General features: G+C 53.0%; 2 protein-coding genes and 1 long non-coding RNA gene across 3 annotated transcripts; all 3 read left to right on the top strand.

The window, feature by feature from the left end:
• Positions 1–469: 469 nt before the first annotated feature.
• LOC149995201 (sialic acid-binding Ig-like lectin 13) lies at positions 470–3,082 on the top strand. Its single transcript, XM_090259149.1, has 5 exons — positions 470–780; positions 989–1,264; positions 1,480–1,524; positions 2,675–2,934; positions 3,011–3,082. Exons 2-5 carry the CDS (start codon positions 1,063–1,065, stop codon positions 3,080–3,082), a joined length of 579 nt encoding a protein of 192 aa, XP_090115275.1. The 5' UTR covers positions 470–780; positions 989–1,062.
• An 88-nt stretch (positions 3,083–3,170) lies between these two features.
• LOC149995202 (uncharacterized) lies at positions 3,171–5,366 on the top strand. Its single transcript, XR_016507664.1, has 4 exons — positions 3,171–3,301; positions 3,603–3,699; positions 4,044–4,104; positions 4,911–5,366. It is a non-coding gene; the product is annotated as an uncharacterized LOC149995202 (long non-coding RNA).
• Positions 5,367–12,900: 7,534 nt separating this feature from the next.
• LOC149995203 (sialic acid-binding Ig-like lectin 13) lies at positions 12,901–17,960 on the top strand. The gene is made up of 8 exons (XM_090260345.1): positions 12,901–12,934; positions 13,002–13,385; positions 13,591–13,872; positions 15,246–15,539; positions 15,626–15,926; positions 16,221–16,313; positions 16,664–16,718; positions 17,755–17,960. Exons 1-8 carry the CDS (start codon positions 12,901–12,903, stop codon positions 17,917–17,919), a joined length of 1,608 nt encoding a protein of 535 aa, XP_090116471.1. The 3' UTR covers positions 17,920–17,960.
• Positions 17,961–21,625: the final 3,665 nt, after the last annotated feature.

Genomic DNA, 21,625 nt, shown 5'->3' on the forward strand with positions numbered 1-21,625 from the left:
ACAGAAGCTGTGACTGGCCAGGCAGTGCTTGCTTTCCTGTGCGGGCAGTAGTGCCCGAGGGACAAGAGAGGACAGGGAGCCAGAAGGGGGGGTCGGGTCCTCCCAAGCGCGGGGGGCCCTCACCGGGACCCCATCTGGAAAGCGGAAGCGCTTGTTCTCCAAGGGCCAGGCCAGCTCCACCACATGGCCGCCCACTTCCTCCTCCGTGATCATCATCTTCCTCAATTCACTCTGGCTTCCTGTTGGGCTTCCTCTCAGTCCTGTGACACCAAGGTCACCGACACGGACTCCAAAGATGCTGCAGCTGCTGCTGGCCCTGCTGTGGGCAGGTGAGTGCCCCAGGGGAGAGCCTGTGGGCTGGGGTGGCAGCTGCGGCTGACTCACCTTTTCCCGCAGGGTCCCTGGCCCAGGATGACAGATTCCAGCTGCAAGTGCCGGAGTCCGTGACGGTGCAGGAGGGCCAGTGAGTCTCCGTGCCCTGCACTCTGTCCTACCCCCAGGACGGCTGGACCGACTCTACCCCAGCTCATGGCTACTGGTTCCGGGAAGGGGCCAATACAAACCAGGATGCTCCAGTGGCCACGAACAACCATAGTAGGAAAGTGAAGGAGGAGACCCAGGGTCGATTCCACCTCGTTGGGAACCCCACAACCTCCGACTGCTCCCTGTTCATCAGAGACGCAAAGAAAAAGGACACGGGGAGATATTTCTTTAGGATCGAGCGATGGCCCTATGTGAGATATAATTACCTACAGAACAAGCTCTCTCTACGTGTGACAGGTAAGGAATGGGGCCAAAGAGAGGACGCATGGACGGGACCTGAGGGCTCCCGGGCTGGGAAGGAACCTCCTTCTTCTCATTCTGGGAAGGACTCACGGGGATCAATGGGGACTGGACCCTGGGGCTGGCCTGGCACAGAGGCTGCACTTAGGGGTGCACTCAGGGACCCCACCTCCAGGGCCTGGGTCTCTGTCTCTCTCCTCTGCAGCTCTGACACCGACACCTGACATCCACATCCAGGGGGCCCTAGAATCTGGCCACCCCAAGAACATTACCTGTACAATGTCATGGGCCTGTGAGAGAGAGGCACCACCCATCTTCTCCTGGATTGCGGTCACAGACAGCTCACTGGGTGCCAGGACCCCCAACTCCTCCACGGTCACCTTCACCCCAGGGCCCCAGCACCACGGCACCAACCTCACCTGTCGAGTGACCTTGCGAGATGCTGGGATCGTGGAGAAGACCATCCAGCTCAACGTGTCCTGTGAGTGCCCGGTCAGGACACCGGGTCCCTCGGGCAGTGTGGGTTGGGGGTATAGGACCTGGGATACTGGGTGCTGGGCCCTGCAAGCTGGACCGGGGGAGGAAGGCAAGAGGACACTTGGTTTCACCCCCTTCCTGTGTTTAAGTTTTGGGTGGAATGGGTCAACACTCAACTTTCTACTGCTGAAAAGGGAACAACTATGCCTGCCTGTGCAGATGCACTCCGGAACCTGACCATCAGCGTGTCCAGAGAAGGCAGAGGTAGGGTGCAACCTCTCCGGCCCGGGAGGTGGAGGAGGTGGTGTCTGTCTCCCTGTGCCCTTCAGAGCAGAGCTGGGGTTTCAGGGCTCAGCTCGGAGACAGACTGAGGCCAGCTGAGAGGCCTTACTCCTCAGCCTACAAAGTGGCCTCCCCCACCCCGACCCTCCCACGGGAAACCGCGTGACATCCAATAGTTGGTTAATTTCAGGGGTACAGCATAGTAGGTAGACATATATAGAACTTACAACGTGATCCCCTCGATAAGTCTGGTCCCCACCCGGCACCATCCACAGTTATTAGAATATTATAACTGCCAATGTGTAATATTACTTTTAAAATCTCCCTTAATTTCTCCTAGTAGTAGCCTCATGTCAACAGCACCTCCAAAAAAATGGCCACTAGCTCGGGCCTCAAGGACTGTTAGCTTCTCATGGAGCCGGCCAAGCCAGACCACACCCCAGCTGTAGCTGCTCTCTGTCCTTCCTCTCACAAGGCCCCTCCATGCCAGCACCATCCCCTGGCCAGCTCCTCCCCCACCCCGTTCTCATGGTCTGCTTAAGCCTCTCCTCCTCCAGGAAGCCCTCTCTGCCTTTACAGTCTCACTGAAGTCCTGTCCTCAGGGCAGCCTCAACCCAACGAACACCCCGTCACAAAACACGTCTCCTGGCTCTGTGAGCACCTGCTTTGGGGTGTCTCGTCCATGAGACTGTGAGCTCTCGGTCACAGCTGAATTAGACAGGTCTTAGGGAATCATTCTGGACAGGCGAAGATGGCAAGGTTTGAACAGAAAACTCCGGGATCCGCACGGGCAGTGTTGGCCAAGGCAGGAGGCGTGGAGACCAGGGAGTTCAGACAAACGCTCGGACACCTCCTGGAGAGGCCGGAGTGTCTGCTCCCACCCCTGACCCTTTGGGTCTGAGCCCAGACAGAATATGCCCATCATATTATGGAAGAGAAGAAACTGTTCTATGTAATGTAAGAAGGGAGGAGGGGAGGAGAGAGAGACAGACTCATGTAGACCAAGAGAGAGAGGCTGACAGGCAGAGAGCACGGGCGGTGCAGGGAGAGCTAGAGCTGCAGAGGGACAGACGTACAGACGGGGCAGCAGGGGCACCTCGGAGCTGGGGCCTCACTCTGTCTGTCTTGCCAGGACCTGAACTTCTGCCCAACGGCTCATGTCTCCGAGCCCAGGAGGGCCAGGGGCTGCGCCTTGTCTGTAAGGCCGACAGCAACCCCCCCAGCAGAGTAAGGTGGACCCGGGGGAGCCTGGACCTGAGCCCCCCGGAGCCTGGGGTCCTGCAGCTGCCGAGGGTGGAACTGGGGGACCATGGGGAATACGTCTGCCGAGCTGAGCAGCATCGGGGGGCCTCCCTGGAAGCCTCCCTGACCCTCCTTGTGAAAGGTGAGTTGGCACACACTTGGGGAAGGACCCTTGGTCTTGGGGAGGAGGGAGGCTCCTCTGATTCCTCTCCTGTTTTTCCCGCAGACGCCCCACAGCTGCTGGGACCCGCCTGCTCCTGGGAGGGCAAGAGTCTGCGCTGCAACTGCTCCTTCCTAACCCAGCCGGGCCCCTCGCTGCGCTGGCGGCTGGGGGAGCGGATACTGGAGGGAAACCACAGCGACGCCTCCCACGCCCACAGGGTCGCCTTCCATTCAGCGGGGCCCTGGGCCCACAGCTCCCTGAGCCTCAGCGGGGACCTTAGCTCCAGCCTCAGGCTCACGTGTGAGGCCCAGAATGCCCACGGGGAACGAACAGTGACTGTCCTGTGGCTGCCAGGTCAGGGGGTGTGAGGGGCGGTGCCCAGGGAAGGGGGCGCACACGCCTGCGTCCTAGAAGACACGGAGTGGGAGAGACAGAGGCTTGACTTAGGGCAAAGGCAGAATGGAGTCCAGGCCCCTGAGCCATTTGGCTGGGGAGGGGGCTGGGGCCCTGGAGGCTGCAATCATGTGAAGGGGTGGGGAGCAAAGGCACCCTGGATGGAATGGGCACACTTGTCGGCATGGATCCCAGAAAGTGGGGTGCTCAGGTGCCTGCCTAGGGAAACAGGACCTCACGCCAGGGTGTCTCATGTCTGCAGGGAGACCAGGAGACCTGACAGGTGTGATTCAGGGGGCCATCAGGGGAGCTGGTGTCACAGCCCTGCTCGCTGTCTGCCTTGGTGTGGGCCTCGTCATGTGAGTGAGGGGCAGCCCCAGCCTGGGCGAAGGCTCAGGAGGAGGCCATGGTGTGTGTGGGCAGGAACCCAAAGAATCTCACAAATTGAAAGCCCAGAGCCCTGACACATGATAAACCCAATAAAAGGACAAGGTGAGGCGACATCAGGAAGTTAGCCTCCTCACTATTGGCCAGGTGTTGAGTGTGTTCCCAACATCTGGTTCCCGCTGTCTGGGAGGAGGGACGTATGTTCCCGTCACAGCCCCCGCAGCCAGACAGCAGCCCCCGTGCCCTGCCCCAGTAAGGCCTTCCCGGCTCCCAGCTGCCAGCCAGCTGGGCTGAAAGGCCCCGTCTCTCTCCTCAGAGGGAGGACCTACAGGAAGAAATGGGCAGAGAAGGCAGAGAACGAGGAAGACATCTCCCAGGTGAGTGTCATGGGCAGAGTTCCATCCAGTGTCCCTGTGGTGAAAACCTGAGTTCCTCATCTCCCCTCCAAACTTTATCCTTCCCCGGATTCCCAGCACAGTCTCTCAGATCTGAGAACTGTCTTCTCCTCCGTCCCCCATAGCGAGTAATTGAACAAGTCCTGTCCCATTTCCCTTGTAGCAAAGCTTTTCTCCATTTGTTCCTTTCCAGTTGGGCCCTCACTGTCTCTCTGGGGTCACTGACTCCATCTCTCCTCCCCTAAACACTCCCCAAACAGCAACGTGCTCCCCACCCTTTAGATCAGCAAGTCCAAGAGAAATACGATACGCACAACATACGTACCTTAAAACTCTCCAGTAGTGGCAATAAAAAGAAGGAGAAAGGGTCTTGGCTGGTTGGCTCAGTGGATGGAGCTCTAGCCTGCAAACCAAAGGGGCGCTGGTTCAATTCTCAGTCAGGGCACATGCCTGGGATGCGGGCCAGGTCCCAGTTGGGGGGTGTGTGAGAGGCAACCACACATCAATGTCTCTCTCCCTCTCTTAAAAAAAAAAAATAGTAGAAAGAAACAGGAGATCAGCTTTTCTACCACACGGATAACAGTTATATGCATGGAGAGATGTCATAAGGATTCAGTGAGATGAGTAATAAGAAGAAGCTATTATGAGGGAGGGAAAGAGTGAGTTAGTGAATGAACCTCAGGAAATGGGTGTGAAAATCGATACATGGGTAAGACCGCTTCATGCCCCAAGTTCCCCTCTCCAGACGCCAAAGGCTGACTCTGATACCCTCCTCTCGTCCCACTCAGTGTCACCTGAATAAATCGTCCTTCAGCCACAGGCCCCCAGCAGTGGCCGCCCCCACATCAGAGGATGAGCTCCTTTATGCGGCGCTCAACCCTCAGACGCAGGAGGCCACCACATACTCTGAGATCAAGATCCAGAAATGATGATGCACTCCCGCCCGCAGGAGCTGGCTGGAGCCCAGAAAAGGCATCTTCGAAAAGAAAGGTGTGTCAGGGACCGATTCTTAAACAGTTCACAGCCCTCTGAACCCAAGGTCATCAATGGAAACATGAAGTTCCTTGGAGTGGCTGATGTCACAGGGATTCCTGGGTTCAAAGCCAGGCTCAGCGACTTACTGAGGGTGTTATATCAAGCAAGGCACGTTACCGCTTTGTGTCTCAGGTTCCTCCCCTGTAACATGGGGGACAATTTGATTAGGTACACTGTTAAGTGAGAAAACATGAACCATTGGCGCTAAATATATTGTTCTGTATTGACTTTACCTCAGCAGGGAGAGAGCTGTCAGGTTTGGTTCTACCACTACCTTCTATCTGCTTGACTATTTTGAAGAACATGTATTATTATCATTTGGGGAGGGAGGGGAACATTTTAAAATATTTTAATAGAAATAGTTTAAAATATTTCTATTTATAAATGAAACCCTTTGGCAGGAGAAGATATTTCCCGATGTGTGTACCTAACAAAGGACTTACCCAGAGTTTATCAAGACTATATAAAGATCTTCCAAAAATCAATGAGAAAAAGAGGCAGACAACCCAATAAGGGCCACTAAGCACATAGAGAGGTGGCAGACTTCCGTAACTGTCAGGGAAATGCAAATAAAACTTGCAATGCTATACCACTCTGGTGAAAATAATAATAAAAAATTTTAAGAATATCAAGTGTTGAGAACATTGCAGTCAGTGAAAACAGCCAGTCACGAAAAGACAAATTCTGTCTCTTTGGGGTCACTGACTCATCTCTCGTCCCCCAAGAGCCCCCAAACAGCTATTATGCTCCCCACCATTTAGATCAGTGAGTCCAACAGAAATACGATACAAAAAATGTACATAGCTTAAAACTTTTTAGTAGTGGTATTAAAAGGGGCAGGGAAGGTCTTGGCTGGTCTGGCTCAGTGGATTGAGCATGGGCTTGTGAAGTAAAGGGTCACGGGTTTGATTCCCACTCAGGGCACATGTCTGGGTTGTGGGCCAGGTCCCTGGTTGGGGGAATGTGAGAGGCAACCACACATTAATGATTCTCTCCCTGTCTTCCCCTCTCTCTGAAAACAAATAAATAAAGTCTTTAAAAAATAGTTAAGAGAGTAAGTTTTATATTGTGTATGCTTTGTATCAATAATTGTTTTTTAAAGACAATCAACTGTTGGTTAGGATGTGGAGCAACTGGAATTCTGAGACACTGCTGGTGGGAAGGAGAATCGGGCCACCACTTGGAAAACACTGAGCACAGGACCCAGCATTTCCACTCCACAGGGGCGTCCCCAACAGAAATACGTGCAAATGCCCATGAAACCTATACAAGGATGTCCCCAGCAGCACTTCTCGTGATGGCTGAACAATGGAACCTCCCCAAATTCCCAACAACAGGTCAATATATGGCAGATTATTTATGCAACGGAAAAAGCAAATAACAACTCCGCACAATGTATGTGAATCCTGCAAACATTATGTTGAGTAAGAGCCCAGACACAATGAGTATGTACTATGTGATACCATCGATATGAGATTCGGAAACAGATAAAACTAATCTTTGGTATCAGAAATCTGGATACTGGTCACCCTCAGGGGGAAGGGACTGGAAGGGGTTAGTGGGGGCTTTCTAGGGGTTCTGATAAGGATCTGTTTCTTGATCTAGGCACTGATTGCTCATATGTATTCACTCTATGAAACACTTTGTTTATTTATTTTTATCCTCATGTGAAGATGTGCTTACTGATTTTTAGAGAGGAAGGGAGAAAGAGAAAGAGAGAGAGAGAGAGAGAGAGAGAGAGAGAGAGAGACATCAATCAGTTTCATCCCATACAACAAGACTGAACCTGCAACCCAGGTATGTGCCCTAATTGGGGATCAAACCTGCAACATTTAGGTGCGCCAGGTGATGCACCAACAAAACAGAGCTACCCAGACAGGGCTCTATAAACATATTTTAGTAAAATACTTGTGATTTGTGCTCTTTTAGAGAGAAACGCTACTGTTTTTTTATTACTCTTTTTGTGCCTTTACAGGTGTCTCCATTTTGCCCCATTGCTCTCCCCTGCCCCTCCCCAGCCCCACAGTCAGTCCCCACCCTGTTGGCCATGCCCTTGGGTCCTGTATACAGTTCCTTGATTAGGCCCTTCCCCTTATTTCTCTTCTTATCCTTTCCCCCCACACTCTGGTCACTGTCAGTCTGTTGCTTCTTTCCATGCCTCTGGTTCTAATTTGCTCATTTGTTTGTTTAGCCCATTGTATTTCCCCTTTCTTTAAAAAAATCATTTAAACTCTTCAAGTCTTCTGGCCAAGATGGAGGCGTAGACAGACATGCTGTGTGTCCCTCCACAATTAAGAAGGAATACAACTACCTCAAAACTAAAAACAACCAGAAGTTTCAGAAAATGACAGTGCATGGAAGTCCAGCAAACAAAGATATAAGGAAAAAATACTCATCCAGAATGGCAGGAAGGGTGGAGCCGGGGCAGAGAAAATTCAGTGTGGTGGCGGCAGCAGCGGTGGCAGAGGCGGGCCAGCAGAAAGCACACTCACACATTTTAAAAAGTCAGGAGGGACACCTGGGGGGCGTTACCAGCTCCTCACCAGAATTTGCAGCTCATGGTCCCAGCACCGGAGAAAATCAAGTCTCATTGCTTCTGACTGTGCAGACCAGTGGGGGTCTGGGCGGAGGCAGAACTCCCAGTCTCTCAGCAGAGTCCCCTTGTTTAAAGGGTCCCCATGGTCCTAGAATGTTCGCAGATGCACCCACTCTGGGAATGACGGCCAGGACAGCAGCTAGAGGGGCACCAATCTGGTGTGGAAGTGGGAGAAGTGCCTGGAACAGGGGTGAGTGCTGAGCAAGTGGCATTGTTCCTTCTTGGACCTCTCCCCCACATACAGCGCCACAACAGTGGTTAAATGGATCACCCTGTACTGACGATTCCCTAAGGCTCCGCCCCTTACAACATAACTGGTGGAACAGCTCTACCTAAGACAGAAACAAACAAACACAGGAGCCTGTCAGAATGAGGAGACAGAGAAGTATGGCCCAAAAGGGGGAACAGATCAAGGTTCCAGTGGGAGAACTAAGCGACGAGGAGGTAGCCAACCTAACAGATGAGGAGCCAGACAACCTAACAGACGTAGTACTGAAAACACTGGTGATAAAGATGCTCACAGGCTTGACAGATATGCTTGAGTATGGCAAGCGCATAAGAGAAGAAGTGAAGGCTATGCTAAGTGAAATGAAGGAAAATCCACACAAAACCAATGGTGAAGGGAAGGAAACCGGTGTTCAAATCAATGATTTGAAACAAATGGAAAAAAATAACCGATCAACCAGAGCAGAATCAGGAAGCAAGAATTGAATAACATGAGGAAAACCTCCCAAATTTTGCAAAGGAGATGGACATACAGGTCCGGGAAGCACGGAGGGTCCCAGGCGAGCTGGACCCAGAGGGGACCACACCAGAACACATCACGATTGAGATGCCAAAGGTGAAAGACAAAGACAGAGTCCTGGGGGCAACAAGGGAGAGGTGGAGAGATGCCTACAGGGGGGTGCCTATAGGACTATCAAGCTGATTTCTCAGAGGACACCTTGCAGGCAGTAAGGGACTGGCAAGCAGTATTCAATGCGATGAAACGCAACCTGCAACCAGGACTACTCTATCCAGCAAAGCTATCATTTGGAATGGAAGGGCAGATGAAGTGCTTCCCAGACAAGGTGAAGCTAAAGGAATTCATCATCATCAGGCCATTATTATATGAAATGTCAAAGGGACTTACTTAAGAAAAAGAAGATCAAAACTATGAACACTAAAATGACAACAGACTCACAACTATCAACAACTGAATCTAAAAAATAAAACCAAAATTCAACTAAACAAACAAGAAAAGAAACAGAATCATAGGTATGGGGATTATTTGGAGGGTTATCAGCTGGGAGGGGGGAAGGGGGGTATAGTACAGGGACTAAGAAGCATAATCGGTTGTTACAAAATAGACAGGGGGAGTTGAGAATAATATAGGAAAGAGTGAAGCCAAAGACCTTATATGCACAACCCATGGACATGAACTAAGTGTGGTGGGATTGCTGGAGGTAACGGGGGTACTGGGCAGAGGGGAGCAAAGGTGAAAATATTGGAACTACTGTAACAACATAATCAATAAAATATACTTTTAAAATATCTTTAAAAAATAAAAAGAATGCACACTTCCCATTGCAGGCAGCCAGTAATCTCATCTTAGTCTATTCTAAATTTCCTTACAATTATGAAAGCAAATGTTTATGGATCACCTCATATCTGCCAAGCATGTTTCTAAGCATGTGGGCTCAGCAGGAAAAACTACAAGACCCTTACATTTTAATGGCAGAAAAGACACACAAAGAATAATTCAGTAGATTATATGTTATATTGATTGGGGATAAGGAGTCTGGAGAAAAACAAAGCAGGAAAGGCATATAGAAAATATGGACTGGATTATATTCTTCATTGTGTTGTGTGTGCATGTAGTCATTAAGAAACCGACCTTTGAGTACGCACACATATACACACGCAGTGCTTCACAGACACACGCACCATTCAGATATGCACATGCATACACACAGGGATCACAGACACACATATACACACATACATACACATGTACAGATATCCCCCACACTCATGTACACACACACCTGAAAACACACACAGACACCTCAGACATACACACAGAAGAGAAACATGCATGTACCAGACACACACATACACACACCTCAGACACATACATAGAGACCATACACACACATCTACATGCACACAAAGATATATGGACACATACATACTTCAAATACGCCCACAACACAAACACGTGGCACAGACCAAAACACAGACACACAGAGACTCAGACACACAGACACACAACTCAGGTGTGCACACAAACACTCACAGACATACACACAGACACACCTGACACACACCTAGACTAAGACACACACACACACGCACACATACAGACACACACACCACAAATGTGCACACCTTGTGCAGGACACACACACACATACACACACACACAACTCAGGTGTGCACACAGACTCACAGACATACACACAGACACACCTGACACACCTAGACTAAGACACACACACACACGCACACATACAGACACACACACCACAAATGTGCACACCTTGTGCAGGACACACACATACACACACACACAACTCAGGTGTGCACACAGACTCACAGACATACACACAGACACACCTGACCCACACCTAGACTAAGACACACACACACACGCACACATACAGACACACACACCACAAATGTGCACACCTTGTGCAGGACACACACACACATACACACACACACAACTCAGGTGTGCACACAGACTCACAGACATACACACAGACACACCTGACACACAGCTAGACTAAGACACACACACACACGCACACATACAGACACACACACCACAAATGTGCACACCTTGTGCAGGACACACACATACACACACACACAACTCAGGTGTGCACACAGACTCACAGACATACACACAGACACACCTGACACACACCTAGACTAAGACACACACACACACGCACACATACAGACACACACACCACAGATGTGCACACCTTGTGAAGGACACACACGTATACACAACAGGCAGCAGCCACCTGGGCCCTCGCACGGGAGCATGGCCCTAGGAAGAGTCAGGCCTGGTTCTCAGGTCATGCTCTGTGAACGGGGCTGACCTTGCCTCCCATACACCCTGCTCACCTTTCACATCCGGGCTCACCTGCCCCATCCTCCAGCCCCGCCTTCACTCCCATTGGGGCTCCCCCAGCCCGCCCTCCCCACTGCATCCGCCCTGACCAGCCAGGCTGGGACTGTGGCTCTGCCCCCCACTCCTCCAGTCCCGCAGGGTCTGCCTCACCTCAGCCCAGAGCAGCCCCCAGAACACCCCGCTCAGCAGATGGGAGGCAGGTGCCCAGCGTCAGGTGCACCGATGGGCTCATCCAGCCGAGGGAGCAGCCAGAGCAGAGGCCGTGGGGCTTGTCCTGTCCTGGGAGAGCAGGAGAAGCGAGGCCAGGCTGGGGTGACAGCCCTGCAGAACGCAGAGCCGGTGGCCGAGGAGACTGGAGGTCTCGGCCAGTGAGCACATCCTTCCCCCCTTCCCCTCCTCCCATCCGCAGGTGGCCGCGTCCCGCAGACCAGCCACCGTGTGGGCTGTGTCCGCGGTGGGCCGGGCCGGGCGCTCTGCGCACTTGACTTGCATGAACCTGCCCGTCTCCTCGGCAGCCCCACGGGCGCGCGCGCTCGGACTGTCATAGCCAAGGGCCGCCGCCAGGGGGCTCACGCATCGGAAAGTCGTGTTCTCAGGACTCTGGAGGCTGGAAGCTCAGCATCAAGGTGTTGGTGGGATTGGTTCCTTCTGCGGCCTCTCTCCTTCCTTTGAAGACGGCCCTTCCCCTGCGGTCTCTTCTCTGTGGGCGCCTGCGTCCTCGTGTCTTCTTATAAGCACACCAGTCCCGTCGGATCACGGCCCAACCTAACGACCTCGTGCTACCTTCATCACCCTTAAAGACGCCGTCTCCTAAACCGGTCACATTTGGAAGCACTGGGCGTTAGGACATGAACATGTGGATTTTGGGGGTGACACCATTCAGTTCTCAACACCTTGTGAGCATTGGCACCCGACTAAGTCCAGGGTGGTTACGCCCCTTCCCGAGGCAGCACCGTGAGCTGGAGCCTGGGGCTGTCTGGCTGCAGAGCCCCCGCCCCTGACCCCGCATCGGAGGCCTCCCACGAGGAAGCCGCAGGGCAGAGCCGGCCACCAGGAGCCACCAGGAGCTTTTCCCCAAGGGCTGGGCTCAGAATGACCCCTGAGGGGTGGGGAGGGCCAGGCACCTGAGCTTACAGAGGATTCTCCCACAGACGAAGGCTGAGAATCGTGATGCCTCCCTGTGACAGATGAGGAAACCGAGGCTTGGAGGGAAGAAGAGCAGGCCCACATGACTCCAAAGCTTGACCTCCTCCCAACATCTTGCTCTGAATCAACACCAGCGATGCCTGGGCTGGGGAGCTTAGAGCAGGCCAGGGAGCCCAAGACCACTTTCGGGGTCACATGCTGGTGACCCCCTCGGACATCTGGTCCCACCTGCTCTGGCCATTTGTACCTGGTAACTCACCGTCTCCTGTCCAGAGCAGCCAGGTTTCCTATAAGCTCCCATCCTCACACCCTGGACTATCGTCAGCTGGAATGTCCTGGGTCCCTCTGCCTCCTCCAATGGTGTTAAGGACATTCTCAGGGACAGGGACAAAGCCTGCCACAGTCTCCCCTTGGACCCCACACGCCTGAGGGAGTAGGTGCTCTGACTGGTGGGCTATGTGTTCATTCATTCGTTCATCCCCACCGGTCCACCTGGAGGACCTACGTCATATTTGCTGCCTTGCCGGTCCCCCAGCAGCCCCTCCTGAGTCCCACACTCGAGGGACTGATCCTCTGCACCATACAGAAGCTGTGACTGGCCAGGCAGTGCTTGCTTTCCTGTGCGGGCAGTAGTGCCTGAGGGACAAGAGGACAGGGAGCCAGAAGGGGTGGGTTCAGGTCCACACAAGTGTGGGGGGCCCTCACCGGGACCCCATCTGGAAAGTGGAAGCGCTTGTTCTCCAAGGGCCAGGCCAGCTCCACCACATGGCCGCCCACTTCCTCCTCCGTGATCATCATCTTCCTCACTCGACTCTGGCTTCCTGTTGGGCTTCTTCTCAGTCCTGTGACACCGAGGTCACCGACACGGACCCCAAAGATGCTGCGGCTGCTGCTGGCCCTGCTGTGGGCAGGTGAGTGCCCGAAGGAAGAGCCAGTGGGCTGGGGTGGCAGCTGCGGCTGACTCACCTTTTCCCACAGGGTCCCTGGCCCAGGATGACAGATTCCAGCTGCAAGTGCCAGAGTCCGTGACGGTGCAGGAGGGCCTCTGCGTCTCCGTGCCCTGCACTCTGTCCTACCCCCAGGATGGCTGGACCGACTCTACCCCAGCTCATGGCTACTGGTTCCGGGGAGAGGCCAATACAGACAAGGATGCTCCAGTGGCCACGAACAAGCATAGTAGGAAAGTGAAGGAGGAGACCCAGCATCGATTCCACCTCGTTGGGAACCCCACAACCTCCGACTGCTCCCTGTTCATCAGAGACGCAAAGAAAAAGGACACGGGGACATACTTCTTTAGGATCGAGCGAGGGTCCTTTGTGAGATATAATTACCTACAGAACCAGCTCTCTCTACGTGTGACAGGTAAGGAATGGGGCCAAGGAGAGGACGCATGGACGGGTCCTGAGGGCTCCCGGGCTGGGACGGAACCTCCTTCTCATTCTGGGAAGGACTCACGGGGATCAATGGGGACTGGACCCTGGGGCTGGCCTGGCACAGAGGCTGCAGTTAGGGGTGCACTCAGGGACCCCACCTCCAGGGCCTGGGTCTCTGTCTCTCTCCTCTGCAGCTCTGACTTCGAAACCGACACCTGATGTCCACATCCAGGGGACCCTAGAATCTGGCCACCCCAAGAACATTACCTGTACAGTGCCACTGGCCTGTGACACAGAGGCACCACCCATCTTCTCCTGGATTGGGGTCACAGACAGCTCACTGGGTCCCAGGACCCCCAACTCCTCCACGGTCACCTTCACCCCAGGGCCTCAGCACCACGGCACCAACCTCACCTGTCGAGTGACCTTTCGAGATGCTGGGATCGTGGAGAAGACCATCCAGCTCAACGTGTCCTGTGAGTGCCCGGTCAGGACACCGGGTCCCTCAGGCGGTGGGAGTTGGGGGCATAGGGCCTGGGATACTGGGTGCTGGGCCCTGCAAGCCGCAGCGGGGGAGGAAGGCAAGAGGACACTTGGTTTCACCCCCTTCCTGTGTTTAAGTTTTGGGTGGAATGGGTCAACACCCACCTTTCTGCTGCTGAAAAGGGAACAACTATGTCTACCTGTGCAGATGCACTCTGGAACCTGACCATCAGCGTGTCCAGAGAAGGCAGAGGTAGGATGCAACCTCTCCGACCCGGAAGGTGGAGGTGAGGTCTGTCTCCCTGTGCCCTTCAGAGCAGAGCTGGGGTTTCAGGGCTCAGCTCGGAGACAGACTGAGGCCAGCTGAGAGGCCTTACTCCTCAGCCTACAAACTGGCCTCCCCCACCACGACCCTCCCACGGGAAACCGCGTGACATCCAATACTTGATTAGTTTCAGGGGTACAGCATAGTGGGTAGACATTTATAGAACTTACAACGCGATCCCCATAGATAAGTCTGGTCCCCACCTGGCACCATCCACAGTTATTACAATATTGTTTTTATAACTGCCAATGTGTAATATTACTTTTAAAATCTCCCTTAATTTCTCCTAGTAGTAGCTTCATGTCAACAGCACCTCCAAAAAAATGGCCACTCGCTCGGGCCTCAAGGACTGTTAGCTTCCCACGGAGCCGGCCAAGCCAGACCACACCCCAGCTGTAGCTGCTCTCTGTTCCTTCCTCTCACATGGTCCCTCCATGCCAGCACCATCCCCTGGCCAGCTCCTCCCCCACCCCGTTCTCATGTTCTGCTTAAGCCTCTCCTCCTCCAGGAAGCCCTCTCTGCCTTGAGAGTCTCACTGGAGTCCTGTCCTCAGGGCTCCCTCAACCCAACGAACACCCCGTCACAAAACACGTCTTCTGGCTCTGTGAGCACCTGCTTTGGGGTGTCTCGTCCATGAGACTGTGAGCTCTCGGTCACAGCTGAATTAGACAAGTGTTAGGGAATCGTTATGGACAGGCAAAGATGGCAAGGCTTGAACAGAAAACTCCGGGATCCGCACGGGCAGTGTTGGCCAAGGCAGGAGGAATGGGGACCAGGGAGTTCAACCAAATGCTGGGACACCTCCTGGAGAGGCCGTAGTGTCTGCTCCCACGCCCGTCCCTTTCGGTCTGAGCCCACACAGAATATGCCCATCAGATTATGGAAGAGAAGAAACTGTTCTACGTGATGTAAGAAAGGAGGAGGGGAGGAGAGAGAGACAGACTCATGTAGACCAAGAGAGAGAGGCTGACAGACAGAGAGCCCGGGCGGTGCAGGGAGAGCTAGAGCTGCAGAGGGACAGACGTACAGATGGGGGAGCAGGGGCGCCTCGGAGCTGGGGCCTCACTCTGTCTGTCTTGCCAGGACCTGAACTTCTGCCCAACGGCTCATCTCTCCGAGCCCAGGAGGGCCAGGGGCTGCGCCTTGTCTGTAAGGCCGACAGCAACCCCCCCAGCAGAGTAAGGTGGACCCGGGGGAGCCTGGACCTGAGCCCCTCGGAGCCCGGGGTCTTGCAGCTGCCGCGGGTGGAACTGGGGGACCATGGGGAATACGTCTGCCGAGCTGAGCAGCATCGGGGGGCCTCCCTGGAAGCCACCCTGACCCTCCTTGTGAAAGGTGAGTTGGAACACACCTGGGGCAGGACCGTCGGGTCCTGGGGAGGAGGGAGGCTCCTCCGATTCCTCTCCTGTTTCTCCCCGCAGACCCCCCACAGCTGCTGGGACCCGCCTGCTCCTGGGAGGGCAGGAGTCTGCGCTGCAACTGCTCCTTCCTAGCCCAGCCGGGCCCCTCGCTGCGCTGGCGGCTGGGGGAGCAGCTGCTGGAGGGAAACCACAGCGACGCCTCCCACGCCCACACGGTCGCCTTCCATTCAGCGGGGCCCTGGGCCAACAGCTCCCTGAGCCTCAGCGGGGACCTTAGCTCCAGCCGCAGGCTCGCGTGTGAGGCCCAGAATGCCCACGGGGAACGAACAGTGACTGTCCTGTGGCTGCCAGGTCAGGGGGTGTGAGGGGCGGTGCCCAGGGAAGGGGGCGCACACGCCTGGGTCCTAGAAGACACGGAGTGGGAGAGACAGAGGCTGACTTGGGGCAAAGGCAGAATGGAGTCCAGGCCCCTGAGCCATTTGGCTGGGGAGGGGGCTGGTGCCCTGGAGGCTGCAATCATGTGAAGGGGTGGGGGGCAGAGGCACCCTGGATGGAATGGGCACACTCGTCGGCATAGATCCCAGAAGGTGGGGTGCTCAGGAGCCTGCCTAGGGAAACAGGAGCTCACCCCAGGGTGTCTCATGTCTGCAGGGAGACCAGGAGACATGACAGGTGTGATTCAGGGAGCCATCAGGGGAGCTGCTGTCACAGCCCTGCTCGCTGTCTGCCTTGGTGTGGGCCTCGTCATGTGAGTGAGGGGCAGCCCCAGTCCGGGCGAAGGCTCAGGAGGCGGCCGTTGTGTGTGTGGGCGGGGACCCAAAGAATCTCCAAAACTGAAAGCCCAGAGCCCTGACACGTGATAAACCCAGGAAAAGGACAAGGTGAGGCGGCATCAGGAAGTTAGCACCTGACCTCTTGGCCAGGTGTTGAGTGTGTTCCCAATATCTGGTTCCCATTGTCTGCGAGGAGGGACGTATGTTCCCGTCACAGCCCCCGCAGCCAGACAGCAGCCCCCGTGCCCTGCCCCAGTAAGCCCTTCCCGGCTCCCAGCTGCCAGCCAGCTGGGCTGAAAGGCCCCGTCTCTCTCCTCAGAGGGAGGACCTACAGGAAGAAATGGGCAGAGAAGGCAGAGAGTCAGGAAGACATCTCCCAGGTGAGTGTCATGGGCAGAGTTCCATCCAGTGTCCCTGTGGTGAAAAACTGAGTTCCTCATCTCCGCCCCCAAACTTGGTCCTTCCCCAGATTCCCAGCACAGTCTCTCAGATCTGAGAACTGCCTTCTCCTCCGTCCCCCATAGCCAGTAATTGACCAAGTCCTGTCCCATTTCCCTTGTAGCTAAGCTTTTCTCCATTTGTTCCTTTCTAGTTGGGCTCTCACTGTCTCCCTGGGGCAACTGACTCCATCTCTCCTCCCCTAAACATTCCCCAAACAGTAGTGTGCTCCCCACCCTTTAGATCACCAAGTGTAACAGAAATATGATACGCACATCACATGTACCTCAAAAGTTTCCCGTAGTGGCATTAAAAAAAAGCAGAAAGGGCCTGGCTGGTGTGGCTCAGTGGATGGAGCTCCAGCCTGCAACCAAAGGGGTGCCAGTTTGATTCCCAGTCAGGGCACATGCCTGGGTTGCAGGCCAGGTCCCCAGTTGGGGGCATGTGAGAGGCAACCACACATCGATGTTTCTCTCCCTCTCTAAAAAAATAAAAGTATAAAGGAACATGAGATCAGCTTTCCTACCACAATGGTAACAGTTATATCCATGGAGAGAGGTCATAAGGATTAAGTGAGATGAGTAATAAGAAGAAGCTCTTGAGCCCTGGCTGCTGTGGCTCAGTGGATTGAGCGTCAGCCTGCGATACAAGTGTCGCTGGTTTGATTCCCAGTCAGGGCACATGACTAGGTTGCATGTCAGGTCCCCCGTCGGGGGCGCGAGTGAGAGGCAACCACACAGTAATGTTTCTCTCCCTCTCTTTCTCCTTTCCACGCTCTCTAAATATAAATAAACAAATAAACAAGTTAATTAATTTTAAAAAAAGGAAGAAGAACTTACTACGAGGGAGTGAGGGAGTGAGTGAATCCTCAGGAAATTGGTGTGAAATTTGATAGATGAATAGGACGCCCTCAAGCCCCAAGTTCCCCTCTCCAGACCGCAAAGGCCGGCGCTGACACTCTCCTCTCGTCCCACTCAGAGTCACCTGAACGAATCCTCCTGCAGCCACCTGCCCCCAGCAGCGGCCACCCCCACGTCAGAGGACGAGCTCCATTACGCTGGGCTCAGTTTCCACAACATGAAGCCACACAACCCTCAGGCCGAGGAGGCCACCACATACTCTGAGATCAAGATCCAGAAATGATGACGCACCCCCGCCCGCAGGAGCTGGCTGGAGCCCAGAAAGGGCATCTTCGAAAACAAAGGTGTGTCAGGGACCGATTACTAAAAAGTTCACAGTCCTCTGAGCTGAAGGTCATGAATGGAAACATGAAGTTCCTTGAAGTGGCTGACGTCACAGAGATGCCTGGGTTCAAATCGAGGCTCAGTGACTTACTGAGGGTGTTATATCAAGCAAGTCACTTTACCTCTATGTGCCTCAATTTCCTCCTCTGTAAAATGGGGGACAATTTGATTAGGTACACTGTTAAGTGAGAAAACATGAACCATTGGCGCTAAATATATTGTTGTGTATTGACTTTACCTCAGCAGGGAGAGAGCTGTCAGGTTTGGTTCTACCACTACCTTCTATCTGCCTGACTATTTTGAAGAACATGTATTATTTTCATTTGGGGGGGAACATTTTTAAATATTTTAAATGAAATTCTTTGGCAGGAGAAGATATTTCCCAATGTGTGTACCTAACAAAAGACTTACCCAGAGTTTATCAAGACTATATAAAGATCTTCCAAAAATCAATGAGGGAAAGAGGCGGACAACCCAATAAGGGCCACTAAGCACATAGAGAGGTGGGAGGCTTCCGTAGCTGACATGGAAATGCAAATAAAACTTGCAATGCTATACCACTCTGGTGAAAATAATTTTTAAAAAATTAAGAATATTAAGTGTTGAGAACATTGCAGTCAGTGAAAACAGCCAGTCACAAAAAGACAAATGCTGTCTCTCTGGGGTCACTGACTCATCTCTCCTCCCCCAAGAGTCCCCAAACAGCTATTATGCTCCCCACCATTTAGATCAGAAGGTCGAACAGAGATACAATACGAACAACGTATATACCTTAAAACTTCTTAGTAGTGGTATTAAAAGGGGCAGGGAGGGTCTTGACTGGTCTGGCTCAGTGGGTTGAGCATGGGCTTGTGAAGTAAAGGGTCACGGATTTGATTCCCAGTCAGGGCACATGCCTGGGTTGTGGGCCAGGTCCCTGGTTGGGGGCGTGTGAGAGGCAACCACACATTAATGATTCTCTCCCTGTCTTCCCCTCTCTCTGAAAACAAATAAATAAAGTCTTTTTAAAAAATAGTTAAGAGAGTAAATTTTATATTGCGTATGCTTTATATCAATAATTGTTTTTTAAAGACAATCAAGTGTTGGTTAGGATGTGGAGCAACTGGAATTCTGAGACACTGCTGGTGGGAAGGAGAATCGGACCACCACTTGGAAAACACTGAGCACAGGACCCAGCATTTCCACTCCACGGGGGCGTCCCCAACAGAAATACGTGCAAATGCCCATGAAACCTATACAAGGATGTGTTGCGTTGGTTGTGATTTCGGACGCTGAAATAAATCCGGCAGGCAGGATGATTGGCCAGTAACGAACGGAGGGCTGTGGCTTGCTCAGACCATCAGCGGAGAGCGGGAAGCCTCATCCTCCTTTTATTAGGGTTTCAAAAGTTACTAAAAATAGAACAGGGGGTATGAGCTTTACAGCCAACAACAGGAGAATTTTACAAGTGATACTATCATTGATATGTCTAGCACCTATCAGGGAAGCAAGGCAGACACTCTAATCTTCAAAGCCAGCTCCATATCAAGACTTCATTAACAAGGAAGCAGACGGAGTACACAACAGAACCTGTTCTACCCAGGATTCCACGACTCAGTGGCCTCGACAGCCTAAAGCCGAAGGCGGAGACGAGAGTTGCTCATCGTCTCCTGAGTCATGGGATATCACCTGGGTGGTGGGGCATGAGAATGCCCCTACCCAGAGATCTGTCTTCCTGCAACAAGGATGTCCCCAGCAGCACTTCTCGTGATGGCTGAACAATGGAACCTCCCCAAATTCCCAACAACAGGTCAATATATGGCAGATTATTTATGCAACGGAAAAAGCAAATAACAACTCCGCACAATGTATGTGAATCCTGCAAACATTATGTTGAGTAAGAGCCCAGACACAACAAGTATGTACTATGTGATACCATCGATATGAGGTTCGGAAACAGATAAAACTAATCTTTGGTATCAGAAATCTGGATACTGGTCATCCTCAGGGGGGAGGGACTCGAAGGGGTTAGTGGGGACCTTCTGGGGGTTCTGATAAGGATCTGTTTCTTGATCTAGGCACTGATGGCTCGTATGTACTCACTCTATGAGATATTTTATTTATTTACTTCTATCCTCACCTGAAGATCTGCTTCTTGATTTTTAGAGAGGAAGAGAGAAAGAGAGAGAGAGAGAGAGAGAGAGAGAGAAAGAGAGAGAGAGAAACATCAATCAGTTGCCTCCCATACACCAAGACTGAACCTGCAACGCAAGTATGTGCTCTGACAGGGGATCAAACCTGCAACATTTAGGAGTACCGGGTCATCGTCGCCAGCCGTCCGTCTCGAGAGACGATGGTGTAGCTTCTTAAGAGTCTATCTGCACCGCTGAGAATGGCTGTGCAGTCCGACTCGGGAGTGACACGGTATCTGTCTCCTCCCGTGTTGAATCGACATCTTGCGATGACGCTGGAGTGTCCTCTCCAGTGAAGCTGAAGCTACAGAGCCTGGGCAGGGTGATATGGAGGGTCTGCTGTTGCCCATGCAGCAGACCCCCCCCTCTCTTCGCAGCTGAAGGGTCCAAGGGAAAGACGGAGTCAATACAGCTTGGCTTCAGGTGCGCCGCAGGAGTTGCCGGTGTTGACTACAACGTCAAACCGCCTTAGGGACTCGGGCTCCGGATTTTCTGTCGGGGTTTACTCCCTTAGCCTTTCCCCTGAAGAGGTATGCCGCAAGGCAGCGGAGGTTTTTTGGAGTCAGAGTTTTCCTTCTCTGATGTACCCAACAAACTGAGCCAGCCAGTCAGGGCTCCATGAAACATATTTTAGTAAAATACTTGTGATTTGTGCCCTTTTACAGAGAAATGTTACTGTTTTTTTATTACTCTTTTTGGGCCTTTACAGGTGTCTCCATTTTGCCCCATTGCTCTCCCTGCCCCTCCCCAGCCCCCACAGTCAGTCCCCACCCTGTTGGCCGTGCCCTTGGGTCCTGTATACAGTTCCTTGATTAGGCCCTTCCCCTTTTTTCTCTCCTTATCCCTCCCCACCACCACTCTGGTCACTGTCAGTCTGTTCCTTCTTTCCATGCCACTGGTTCTAATTTGATCATTTGTTTGTTTAGCGCATTGTATTTCCCCTTTATTTAAAACAATCATTTAAACTCTTCAAGTCTTCCGGCCAAGATGGAGGCATAGACAGACATGCTGCGTCTCCCTCCACAGTTAAGAAGGAATACAACTACCTCAAAACTAGAAACAACCAGAAGTTCCAGAAAATGAAAGTGCATGGAAGTCCATCAAACAAAGATATTAAGAAGAAATACTCATCCAGACAGGTAGGAGGGGCAGAGCCGGGGCAGAGAGGATGCAGTGTGGTGGCGGCGGCAGCAGTGGCAGCAGCAGAAGGCCATCGTAAAGCACAGTCACACATTTAAAAACTCAGGAGGGACACCTGGGGAGCGATCCTAGCTCCTCACGGGACCTTGCAGCTCATGGTCCCAGCACAGGGGAACATCAAGCCTCATAGCTTCTGACTTGCAGACCAGTGGGGTTTGGGGCAGAGGCAGAAACTACTGGTCTCACAGCAGAGTTCACTTGTTTAAAGGGCCCCCACGGTCCTAGAATGTCTGC

Source organism: Furipterus horrens, unplaced genomic scaffold (assembly GCF_987537825.1).
Source record: "Furipterus horrens unplaced genomic scaffold, mFurHor1.1.pri manual_scaffold_13, whole genome shotgun sequence".
Classification (NCBI taxonomy): Eukaryota; Metazoa; Chordata; class Mammalia; order Chiroptera; family Furipteridae; genus Furipterus; species Furipterus horrens.